The sequence below is a fragment of the Nicotiana sylvestris genome, chromosome 2 (genome assembly GCF_000393655.2).
Source record: "Nicotiana sylvestris chromosome 2, ASM39365v2, whole genome shotgun sequence".
NCBI lineage: Eukaryota > Viridiplantae > Streptophyta > Magnoliopsida > Solanales > Solanaceae > Nicotiana > Nicotiana sylvestris.
The window spans coordinates 80,599,822-80,613,480 of NC_091058.1; the positions used below are offsets into that span (position 1 = coordinate 80,599,822).

The window sequence follows — 13,659 nt, forward strand, 5'->3', positions numbered from 1 at the left end:
ATAAATTGAAACTCGATATTGGTTTTTCTGAATCCCTTCTTACTGTTCAACATAATGTTGGAATTAAATGTAGTTTACTAGATGAAAGTTCTGCTTACTTGTGGCATACACATTTGGGTAAAACTCCAAAACTAGGGTTCCAAATACCTTATATTATAGAAAAGTTTGAGAAAGGGGCACCCCTACTATACCCCTAAACTACAAGCTAGCATATATCCAAAGAAAGGTTAGAGAAAGATTAGTAAAGAATGAGATTCTTCCGAATCGAAATTTTATTGATCTTACTATATGTTTGGATTGCATTAAGGGAAAGCAAACCAAGCATAGTAAGAAAGGGACAACAAGAAGCACCCAGCTTTTTGAAACTATACACACCGATATTTATGGACCCTTTGATGTTTCATATTTTGTGGACAAAAATACTTTATCACTATCGATGATTTTTCACGTTATGGATACATCTATTTGCTGAAAGAAAAATCTCAAACAGCAGATGCTCTCAAGGTGTTTGTTAATGAGATTGAAAGACAATTAGATAAAAAGGTGAAAATCATTAGGTTAGATAGAGGTGGTGAATATTATGGAAAATATAATGAGTCAGGATAATGTCCAGGTCCATTTGCAAAGTTCCTCGAGGAACGTGGCATATGTGCACAATATACTATGCCAGGAACACCTCAACAAAATGGTGTTGCAGAAAGGCATAATCGAACACTTATGGATATGGTTAGGAGCATGATAAGTAATTCCTCATTACCTAAATCATTGTGGATGTATACTCTTAAAACCGCTGTATATTTATTAAACAGGGTTCCTAGTAAGGCAGTTCCAAAGACCCCTTTTGAACTGTGGACAGGAAGGAAATCTAGTTTAAGGCACCTGCATGTTTGGGGTTGCCCAGCGGAAGCTAGAGTTTATAATCCACAAGAAAAGAAATTAGATTCTCGAATAGTAAGTAGTTACTTTATTGGTTACCCATAGAAATCTAAAGGGTATGTGTTTTACTGTCCAAACCATAGTTCGAGAATTGTTGAAACCGGTAATGCAAGATTCATTGAGAATGGTGAAGTTAGTAGGAGTGTTGAAAAGCAAAGTGTGGAAATTAAAGAGGTGAGGGTCAATACTCTATTACCCAGAAATGTGCCTACTTCCACACAAATACCAAATATTATTCCAGTTGTTGAAGAACACTTTGACAACACCGAGCAACATTTGGATGAAACACTTCATGAAGAAACTAACTCACAAATATCTGACACAAATGAACCAAGAGAAATGCCATTAAGAAAATCTCAAAGAGTTAAAAATTCGGCTATTTCGGATGATTACGTGGTTTATTTGCAAGAGTCAGATTTTGACATTGGTCTTAATAAGGATACGGTTTCATTTTCACAAGCCATAGAAAGTAATGAGTATGACAAATGGATTGATGTCATGAAGGAAGAGTTAAAATCCATAGAATACAATAAAGTCTGGGATCTTGTTGAATTATGATGTTCTAAACGTCAATACCACACAAGAGGGGGGTGATTTGTGTGGTACTCAATTTTTCAATCTAGAAGAACCTGGTTCTTCTAGGTGTTCTAACTACTACTGTTGCGGAATTAAAAGTACAGAAAATAAAGAACACAGAGATTTTTACGTGGAAAACACCTGGCTCAAAAGGTGAAAAAACCTAGACCTACTACTCAGTAGGATTTTCCCAAATATCCACTAAAATCACTGAGCCAAAATAGCATTTACAAAACCTCTTTGTAAACCTAAGGATTAACTCTAATCCCTATGTAGCACACAACCTCAACTGTTGTGACACCTTCAAGTTAGCCTATAACTTGAACACTCAAAGTACCTATTACAAATGCTTCTATGAAAGCTGAAAAGGTACAACTTTAAACCACCTACTACAATTGAACTAGAATAAGAATAAACACAATGAAACTGGTTCTTCTATCTCGTTCAAGTAGCTTCAGGTGTGCACACTTAAATCTCACATAAATTGCTCGCAAAATTGCCTTGCTCGTTTGCTCTCAATTTAGTTTAACTTCTGCGTATGTGCAACACCTGTAAAAGAGAACAATCACTGTTATTTAATGAGGTAGTAATCAGAGTTTGATTAAGACTCAATTGTTGATCTTCCATCGAAGTTGAGTCCTTGTACAATACAAACTCCAACCCTATCCTTTATCCGGATTGTGTCATCTTCCCAAAAGAAGACTTTCTCTCCTCATCCAATATGCAACCTTTTCGATCAGTTCAGGAGATATTGCTGCTTGATCACTGAGACTTATCTCCTTCACGTGTATCTCACATGTCTAGGTTGATAAATACCATGCCTCATATGATGGACCTGGTCCATGACTGTGCTCATTTGTCATTCTTCAAAACTTCACCTGAACTTGGGCCAACAAATTCCCCCTTTTTGATGATGACAAACTCTGTGCTTTTACTAATCAAAGAACCTGTAGGAACTTAGCTTGACCATCAACTAACTTAGAATTTTAACTTATCATCAAGGACCAGGTTTAATTAGGTTATAAATATCACATTATTCAGAATAAAGAGTAAAGCACAATATCTCTTCCCCCTTTTGGCATCATCGAAAAGTTGCATACATTGTGAATCCCAGATTTTAGTAATTACTCATGGCCACTTGGGCAACTGCAAGTGAAAACATGGATGAAATCATCAATAATCAACAAACATATTCAAACTATTAAGATCAGAATCTTCATAGAACAAGAGAAACAACAGTTGGCATTGATAAGATATGTTTCCACCAACAAACCGCAAAAAGAAAGAAAAACTTCCAAAACATGAGCAAAAGAAAACAGAAAACTTCCCTAATTTGGGACACTGGGGGTACTAGACTGGTTCAGAAGACAACAACTGGACATCCTAAAGCTTGGAGGAACTAGAGGGATGGGTTTGGAGAAGGTTGAGCATATTCTGAAGCATCCCATCACTCTTCTCATTTTTTTTGCTAGCTCAGTTCTAAGGCCATCTCTTTCAGTTTCCAGTTCAGCTACACAAGCCTGGAGCCTAGCAATTTGAGCATCCTTAGATCCACACTCTTGAACCAAAGCCCTAACCTTGTTGTTCACAGGTGTCTTCAGAGATGAACCAGGTTCAACTGGGGTGGTATTGACTGGATAGTCACAAGCCAGAAGAGTCTTGATGCCAAAGTGTTCCTTGCTTGTTGCCATCTCCCATTTTTTAAAGGCACATTCAGCTTGTCCAAAACAATAGTCAATATGAACCCATATGGGGTGGTATGAGCCTTGGAGCCATTTATGACCCTGTCCAGTAATTTGACAATAAAGGCAGGCCAATTTATCTGCATTCCTCTCACAAGGCACTCCATAAGAACTAGGTCCATGTAGTTGGCAGTGTGCCTCCTCTCCTGTCTGGGCAGCAGGCACTTGTTAACAAATTCAAACAAGACCTTGTGCTCAAGCCTCATCTCACTTTTCTGCACAAACATAGCTTCAGGCACATCTTCAGCAGTTGCGGCATCACAAAAATTTCTAGTGATTTGAAGAGCAGTAGGGAGAGAATCTAGACATGGCCACCTTTGCCTTGTATAATCATCATACTCCTCACTAGGTATGTCTAGAATCTTACCCAATTTGAGTGCATCAAACTGCACCCTTACTCCTTTCACCAGACTGGTGACTACCCCATTCTTCACTGTGGCATTGGCCATAAACTCAATCAATTCTTTCCTAGACAGCCTCCCATCCATTTCAAGGACCATGTCCTTCCAACCTTGTGCAGCTAGGGCATCCACCAATCTTCTCATTCCTGGCTCATCCAGGTCTCTCAACAGTCTTCCTTTCAAAAAGATTCTTCTGCCAAAGATGGCAAACCTATCTTGTTCCTTTTCAAATTCCTCTTCTTCTTCTTCTTCTTCTCCACTCCATTCTTCTTCTTCCTCAGTAATTTTTACCTTCTTACCTTTCACTGCAGATCTGGTTCTTTTGGCTAAAGAGGGTTCAGTAGATACAGGTTCAGAGGAAGACTTCTTGGAAGAAGCCTTGGCCCTTTTTGGTTTGGGTGTAGGAACTTCCATAGTTGTTCCCCTTTATTGATGAACCAGTTCCATCTCCTCTTCTTCTTCTTCTGCAACCTCAGAACTCTCCACAACCTTTGCTTTTCCCTTCTCCTTCTTTTTCTTCTTGCTTTCTTCCAGAGCTTTCTGTAACTCAGCTTCACTTTGTTTGACCCTGCTTCTAGTGGCTCTTCCCTTAGGTATTGAAGGTACAGTAGGTTTTGGGGATGATATTTTGCTTTTCTTTGTTGTCTTGGAAGCAGTTGGAGCCTTTTTGTGGAAGTTTTATGCTTCTTTGGATCATAACTGGCCCCAACCCTCTTCAGAAGATCAGCCAGTGTTTCCTCAGCAGATGAACCAAGTTCATCTTGTTGCTTGCTTAGATGTACAAGCCCTTCAGCCGCCTCCCCAGAACCACTTCCCTCTGACTTGTTGCCACCTTCTTCAACACCTCCACAGATAGCCTAAACTTTTTCTTTCCCATTTCCCCTCTCATCACCACTTGCTCCCTCTCTCTCTTTATCTTTCTTTTTACCTCCACTTCTACTAGATTCAACCCCCTTTACATATTTGACAGGACCAACCAAGACAAACTTGTTTTCTACATTTTGAACCACAGTAGAGAATACCATACAAGAACTTACCTCACCAGAGGTTTCTTGAATTTTGTCAATGTCAGAAGACCCGTGTTCTTCACCTTCACTAGCAGAAATAAAAGCTTCAGACTCAGAGCTTGAGTCAGATTCTTGAGTAGGACTTTCCTTCCTCTGGCTAGCCTTCAATTTCTCATTTAGAACTTTTCTTAGAGCTCCAGAAGCTACAGTTTTTCTGGCTAACATTTTCTGCCTACGAAAACCTAGGTTTTGGGGTTTCACTAGGGGGTGTAGATGAGGATGTATTAGAAGGGGATACTGGTGGGGGAGTGCTAGGATTATCTTGAGGGTTCGTCATGGTGAATTGTTTCTTGAGAAAAATTTGAAAATTTTTGGAGAGAGGAAGGGAGATCTGAACTTGAGAAAAGTTTTGACGGTTATGGACTAATGAAGAAGAGGTGTGGTGTATATTTGAAGATGATTAGAATTAAATGCAGTAACAGCAGCTTTTTCAGAGGTCAATTAGAAGTCTAATCAAGGTGTAATTCCGGTCTCTTAGTGATTACTAGGCATCGCTAGATTTTAGGCAAAAATCCCCGTTTTTAGAGTTCTAGGGGAACGAAACTAATTCAATGCTCAACAGATAGAATTTTTGGGAATTTGATGAATGTAGGACTTCTGCTCATGATTGGAAAAATAATCTTTCTAATTGTGCAGAGTATAGAAAACATACCTGAGCTTTTCATATGAACACATACTGATGAACCAGGTTCTTTATATAGAACTCTCTTGAACATGCCTCAAATGCCAAAATAGAAGAAACTTTGTAAGAGATTGGTGAGTCACAAGAGTATACTAACTAAAGTATGAAACTGAGTAAGAATTGATCTAGCTATTTACACAAAGTTAGAACTCCTAACCAAAAAAAATTATTTTTTATTTTTTATTTTTTAATATTGTGCATTCTAAACTGGACCTATTAGGTGATCTTAATCATCCTTAATTCCAACATGTTCCTCTCAAAGTTTTCTCTACTCAGTGCTTTAGTGAAAATGTCAACTATTTGTTTATCAGTAGCACAGAATTCTATTGAAATCAATCCTTTCTCATAGTTATCTCTTAAGAAGTGGTGTCTAACATCTATGTGCTTAGTCCTCTTATGATGAATAGGGTTCTTTGTCATACTTATAGTACTAGTGTTATCACAGAATATTGGAATACATCCTACTTCAATTCCAAAATCTACCAGTTGTTGTTTGATCCATAGCAATTGAGCACAACAAGAAGCATCAGCAACATACTCGGCTTAAGCAGTAGATAGGGCCACAGAATTTTGCTTTTTGGTAGCCCATGACACAAGATATGAACTAAGGAAGTGTGCCATACCTGAGGTGCTTTTCATGTCCACTAAGAAACCTGCATAATCAGCATCAGCATATCCTACTAGATCAAAATTACTACTTTTAGGATACTAAAGACACAGATCAGTCGTGCCTTTCAGATATCTCAGTATCATCTTTACAGCAGTCAAGTGGGATTCTTTTGGATTTTTTCCTGAAAACGAGCACAAAGCCCTACACTGAAAACAATGTCAGGTCTTCTTGCAGTAAGATACAAGAGTGATCCAATCATACCCCTATAGAACTTTTGATCAACTGATGAACCAGGTTCATCAATATCTAATTTAGTGGCAGTTGCAATGGGTGTGTCTATTTCTTTAGAATCCTCCATTTTAAACTTTTTGATTAGCTCTTTTGTATACTTCTTCTGATGGATCATGGTTCCATTTGGACTCTGTTTGATCTGCAAGCCTAAAAAGAAGTTAAGCTCACCCATCATGCTCATTTCAAACTCACTCCCCATTAGTTTTGCAAAGTCCTTACTCAGCCTATCAGTGGTAGCCCCAAATATGATGTCATCCACATATATTTGCACAACAAGGAGATCTTTACCTTTTTCCCTTAAAAATAAAGTATTGTCAATTTTACCTCTTTTGTAACCATGCTCCAGTAGAAATTTGGATAGTCGTTCATACCAAGCTCTTGGGGCTTGTTTGAGCCCATAGAGAGTCTTGTCTAACTTGTACACATGTTCAGGACATTCCTTACTCTCAAACCCTGGAGGTTGTTTCACAAACACTTCTTCCTTTAGGTAGCCATTCAGAAAGGCACTTTTGACATCCATCTGATGAAGAGTGAATTCCATGTATGTTGCAAAGGCTATGAGGAGTCTGATTGCCTCTAGTCTTGCAACTGGAGCAAATGTCTCATCATAGTCTATGCCCTCCTCTTGGATGTATCCTTGTACCACCAGTCTTGCTTTGTTTTTTGTAACTATTCCATCTTCATCAAGTTTGTTTCTGAAGTCCCATTTTGTATCAATGACTGAACTGTCCTTGGGTCTCGGAACTAGATGTCAAACTTGACTTTTTTCAAATTGGTTGAGTTCATCCTGCATTGCATTCACCCAATCTGCATCCTGCAAAGCCTCAACAACATTTTTAGGTTCAATAAGAGATAGGAAAGCATCAAAAACACAGAGATTCTTTAGCTGTGATCTAGTTTTGACTCCAGATGTTGGATCAGTAATAATGTTCTCAATGGGATGAGAACTTTGATACTTGTGAGGTTTCAAAACCAACTGGTTTCTGCTAGATGTCTCTCCCATGTTCTGTTGCTGAGGAACAGGTTCATGAACAGGTTCCTCTCGGGGGTTTGATTCAATTTCTCCTTGATTAGTTCCCCCTGTCAGGTTGCCCTGATTTGAAGGACTTGTTCCATCACCTGTTCCTTCTTTTGATGCCACTATGACTTGTGCTGGGGATTCAGTCAATTCCTTTTCCAATTTAATGGCTTCATCTTCATGTTCCTGTCTCTTAGAAAGAATATTAGTTTCATCAAATACAACATGTACACTTTCTTCTACACATAAAGTTCTTTTATTGAACACTTTATATGCTTTGTTATGTGAAGAATATCCCAAGAACACTCCCCCATCACTTCTGGGATCAATTACCTAGAGAGTCTTTTCCATTATTGTGCACATAGAATTTGCAACCAAATGCCCTAAGATGTGATATGTCTGGTTTTCTCCCTTTAAGTAACTCATAGGGAGTCTTCTCTACCAGAGTCTGGTCATGCATCTATTGATTATGTAACATGCAGTGTTTACAGCCTCTGCCCAGAAGCTGTAGGGCAATTTACTAGAAAGCAGCATGGTTCTAGCCATGTCCTCAAGAGTTCTATTCTTCCTTTAAACTAATACATTTTGTTGAGGAGTCCTAGGGCAGAGAAATTATGATCTATACCATTTTTATCACAGAATTCAGCAAACTTGGAATTTTCAAATTTAGTTCCATGATCAGACCTAATGGATGCAAGTTGATTTCCTAATTGTTTCTGAGTTTTATAACAAATGCAATAAACATGTCAAATGCTTCATCTTTTGAGGTTAGAAATAGAACCCGGGTAAATCTAGAATAATCATCGACAAGCACCATTACATATTTCTTTCCACCTCTGCTCATGGTTCTCATTAGACCACATAGATCCATATGGACTAGTTCCAACGACTTGGTTGTACTTACCATTTTCTTACTTTTGAAGGATGATCTTACCTGCTTCCCCCTTGCACATGCCTCACAAACTTTGTCTTCCTTGAACTTGATATTAGGTAACCCTATCACCAAGTCTTTGGAGACTAATATATTTAGCTGATTTAGACTTGCATGACCAAGTCTTTTGTGCCATAGGATGGGATCATTAACCAACACACTTAAGCAAGTGAGTTCATTTTCTAAGAGAGTAGACAAATCTACAATGTAAATATTGTTAACTCTTTTTCCCTGCAAAACAATCTTGTCAGTGGTAAGGTTAATCACAAAGCATTTGGTAGAGGTAAAAGCTACAAGATTACCTCTGTCACACAATTGTGACACACTTATTAGGCTATATTTCAAGCCATCTATCAGGTAGACATTCTCGATGGAATGAGAATCTGTTTTGCCTACCTTTCCAACCCCAATGATCTCACCTTTATTTCCATTACCAAAGGAGACATTAACTCCTTTTAAGTCCTCAAGTGAAAGGAACTGGTCCTTGTTCCCAGTCATATATTTTGAGCAGCCACTATCCATATACCATATTTGGCTTCTCCCTTTCACTTGGACCTACAAAAAGAAATTAGGGGTTAGTCTTAGGAATCCAAACTAGTTTGGGTCCCTTTCTATAGGCAAAAAGATGAATCCTATTCCTTCTTGCCCACCCAGGCAACTTGTTTTTCTCCTGAACAAAGACTTTGTTCTTTTGACGGGCCTTTTCTTTTGCATTACATTCATTTTTGTAATGGTCAGTCTTGCCATAGTGTGTGCAGATTTTATTTTCAGGAAGAGTGAGGTACTTGCTTTTAGGGTCCCACTTTGGAGCTTGAGTCCCATAATAAAGTACTCTTTTGTTGCTATTGTGATGCTCTTGCAGCCAAGAGAGTGCATCAGAAGCCTTGTTCCACTTGCAAGTTCTATCTAGTTCATGTTTTACCTTTCCTAGATCTTCCTTTAGGAATTTGATGAATTAATCTTTCATTTTTACCAATTTTTCTTCTAGAGTGAGATATGTGTGATCAGTTTTCTTCTTTCCTGTTCCTAATTTCAATTTTAAGTTTTCAGACCTAAGTTCTAGGACACTGTTATCAAGTTCAAGAACCTAGTTCTTCAACTCAGCATTTGTGTTATCACTCTCATTAGCCCTACACTCTAGACTTTTGCATTTTTCTTGTAGGATCACACATTCCCTAGACATAACTTTCTTCTCATTGTTAATTATCTAAGACTCATCAATGAAGTGTAGTAATAGCTCAGCCAACTTTTCTTCAGACAAAAATTTAATCTTGTCTTTGAGATGAAGGATACTTACCTCTTGTTCATCATCTGATTCTCTGATGGCCATCAGTGCTTGCTCTTATTCAGCTTCATCTTCTGAGTTCTCCCCAAGCAGCAACCATAGCCTTGGTTGAATCTTTGTTCCTTTTTGGTTGAACTTGTTCCTTCTTCCTGTTCCTTCGTTCAGCCCTTTCTTTCTTCCATTCGATTTCCCATTGAGGGCAGTTCTTGATCATGTGATCAGTCTTACCACACTTGTAGCAACCCTCATTGGTCTATTTCTCAGGAGCTCTTGACTTGTTGAAGGTTGTACCTCTTGAAGAACTCTTTCCTCTCATCAGGTACTTTTTGAAATCTCTAGTGATCATAGTCATCTCATCATCTTCCAGATCTGAACCTTCAACCATTCTGAGAGCTAGGCTTCTCTCCCTCTTGGGTGTATCCATCTTTATAGTTTGCCTTCTCAGTTCATAAGCAGTAAGATTTCCAATCAGTTCATCCAATCTGAGAGTAGCAATATTCTTGGATTCCTGAATGGCAGTGATTTTGCTTTCCCATGAGACTGGCAGAACCCTTGTCAGGATTTTCTCAACCTTGTCCTCTTCAAGAATAATCCTTCCAAGAGACTTAAGTTCATTTGTCAGTGTAGTGAACCTAGTATACATCTCTTGGATAGTTTCTCCTTCCTTCATAGTAAAATTCTCATATTGAGAATACATCAGTGTTCCTCTGGATCTTTTCACTTGAGGTATTCTTTCATGAGCCACTTGCAAAGTGTCCCATATATCCTTAGCAGTAGTACAACTTTGGATCCTACTGTACTCATCTGGACCTAGTCCACACACAAGCCATTTCTTGGCCTTAGAATTTTTCTCCCACTTCTTTAGGTCTTCAGCAGTGCTCAGCCCTTGTCTTTGGCACATCCACTCCTTCCTCATTTTTCATTGTAGTTGCCAAAGGACCATAAGTGACTATGTCCCAGAGTTCATAGTCTTCTCTTATGATGTGATCCTTCATCATGTTCTTCTACCAAGAGTAGTACTATCCATTGAACAGTGGAGGCCTGGCAGTGGATTGCCCTTCCCAGTTCCTAGGTGGTGCACTCATGTTAATGTTTTCCTAAGTTGTTAGCCTCTCTAAGAATAACCTGCTCTGATACCAATTGATATTCTAAACGTCAATATCACACAAGAGGGGGTGATTTGTGTGGTACCCAATTTTTCGATCTAGAAGAACTTGGTTTTTCTAGGTGTTCTAACTACTACTGTTGCGGAATTAAAAGTACAGAAAATAAAGAACACAGAGATTTTTACGTGGAAAACACCTGGCTCAAAAGGTGAAAAAACCACGACCTACTACTCAGTAGGATTTTTCCAAACATCCACTAAAATCATTGAGCCAAAACAGCATTTACAAAACCTCTTTGTAAACTGGATTAACTCTAATCCCTGTGTAGCACACAGCCTCAACTGTTGCGACACCTTCAAGTTAGCCTATAACTTGAACACTCAAAGTACCTATTACAAATGCTTCTATGAAAGCTGAAAAGGTACAACTTTAAATCACCTACTACAGTTGAAATAGAATAAGAATAAACACAACGAAACTGGTTCTTCTATATCGTTCAAGTAGCTTCAGGTGTGCACACTTAAATCTCACATAAATTGCTCGCAAAATTGCCTTGCTCATTTGCTCTCAATTTAGTTTAACTTCTGCGTATGTGCAACACCTGTAAAAGAGAACAATCACTGTTATTTAATGAGTTAGTAATCAGAGTTTGATTGAGACTCAATTATTGATCTTCCATCGAAGTTGAGTCCTTGTACAATACAAACTCCAACCCTATCCTTTATCCGGATTGTGTCCTCTTCCCATAAGGAGACTTTCTCTCCTCATCTAATATGCAACCTTTTCGATCAGTTCAGGAGATATTGCTTCTTGATCACTGAGACTTATCTCCTTCACGTGTATCTCACATGTCTAGGTTGATAAATACTGTGCCTCACATGATGGACCTGGTCCATGACTGAGTTCATTTGTCATTCTTCAAAACTTCACCTGAACTTGGGCCAACAAATTGCCAGAAAGTTCTAAAAGAATCCGGTGTAGATGGGTTTTTAAGACCAAACGCGATTCAAATGGCAATATTGAACGATACAAAGCCAGACCTATTACCAAGGGTTATACTCAGAAAGGAGGCATTGATTATAAAGAGACCTTTTCGCCGGTCTCAAAGAAAGACTCGTTAAGAATTATTATGGCTTTGGTGGCTCATTATGATTTAGAGTTACACCAAATGGATGTGAAAACTGTCTTTCTTAATAGAGATCTCGAGGAGGAGGTTTATATGGACCAACCAGAAGATTTCGAAACTAAAGTAAAAGGTCAAATGGTGTGTAAACTGAAGAAGTCAATATATGGACTTAAACAAGCCTCGCAACAATGGTATATAAAGTTTAATGATACCATAACATCTTTTGGATTTGTGGAAAATGTCGTTGATCGGTGTATATACCAAAAGATCAGTGGGAGCAAATTTATATTTTTAGTCCTATATGTTGATGATATTCTACTTGCTGCTAATGATTTAGGCATATTGCGCGAGACTAAAGATTTTCTCTTTAAAAATTTTGAAATGAAAGATATGGGTGAGGCATCCTATGTGATAGGAATAGAAATATTCCGTACTAGATCACAAGGATTATTGCGATTGTCTCAGAAAGGCTATATCGAAAGAATTCTAGAGAGATTTAATATGAACAATTGTTCAGCAGGAATTGTTCCAATTCAAAAAGGGGATAAATTTAGTCTCATGCAATTCCCTAAGAATGATGTAGAACGAAAGGAAATGGAATCAATTCCTTACTCTTCAATTGTTGGTAGTCTAATGTATGCTCAGACTTGCACAAGATCGAATATTAGTTTTGCGGTCGGAATGCTAGGAAGATGTCAGAGTAACCCAAGAATTGATCACTGGAAAGTTGTAAAGAAACTTTTGAGGTACCTGAAAGGAACGAAGGATTACATTCTCATGTATAGGAGATCCAAGCATTTGGAAGTTGTTGGATACTCGGATTCAGATTTCGCTGGATGTATTGACACTAGAAAATCCACGTTTAGTTATTTATTCCAATTAGCTGAAGAAGCAATATCGTGGAAGAGTGCCAAACAGTCTGTCATTGCTACATCCACGATGGAAGAAGAATTTGCGGCATGTTTTGAAGCCACAATTCATGCATTATGGCTGCGAAACTTTATTTCAGGACTTGGGGTTGTCGACACCATTACCAAGCCGCTGAAAATTTACTGTGATAATTCTGCAGCAATATTCTTCTCCAAGAACGATAAGTACTCCAAAGGTGCCAAGCATATGGAATTAAAGTACTTTACCGTCAAGGAGGAAGTTCAGAAATAAAGAGTGTCACTTGAGTATATTAGAACAGATCTCATGATTGCAGATCCGTTAACGAAAGGTTTAAAGACAAAGATATTTAAAGAACATGTACATAGAATGGGTCTTGGTTGTATTTATGACTGATGTATTTATGATATTTTGACACGCTGAGCTCATTTATATATATCTGATATACATTAATGATTTCATGTTTCTCATAATGGTGTACACATTATTGTTTTGAGATATTACATGATAAGTCTCAATGAGACATTATTGTGGACCATAATATTTTATAGCTTATGGACCTGGTACAAGGAGTTGCTAATGTTGTAGTATATGGAAGGGAGTATGTAGACAAATTATATATAACCGTCATAACTCACATTTAGTAATTTATCGTATTATGGTATTTATGATGGACATTATAGAAGAGATTTGTTTATTCGCAACTAATGTTCCTATATTAAATATTAATATTATGTGATTATTGGGTCAAGTGGGAGAATGTAAGTTATTTTCCTACGTGTATGTGGCCCAATAAGTTAAGGCCCATAATTAATGTTTAATTAATTATCAAATCTCATCCGTCTGATTGGTTACTTGATGAACGTACCAGATTAAGTGAAAACCTCTATAAATTGGTCCTCTCCCCATCCATTAGGGTTACCGTATTTTATTTTCTTTCTTCCATCACTAAAGGCGGCGGTAACGAATGCTAGGGCAAGGGGCGAGAAACCAATTTATC

General features: G+C 38.1%; 1 protein-coding gene across 1 annotated transcript; it reads right to left on the bottom strand.

Moving 5' to 3' along the window:
• Positions 1 to 4,081: 4,081 nt before the first annotated feature.
• On the bottom strand, positions 4,082 to 4,887 carry LOC138885132 (uncharacterized). Its single transcript, XM_070166034.1, has 3 exons — positions 4,584 to 4,887; positions 4,366 to 4,487; positions 4,082 to 4,318 (listed from the first exon to the last, which is right to left on the bottom strand). The coding sequence occupies exons 1-3, from the start codon at positions 4,885 to 4,887 to the stop codon at positions 4,082 to 4,084; spliced, it is 663 nt and encodes a 220-aa protein (XP_070022135.1).
• Positions 4,888 to 13,659: the final 8,772 nt, after the last annotated feature.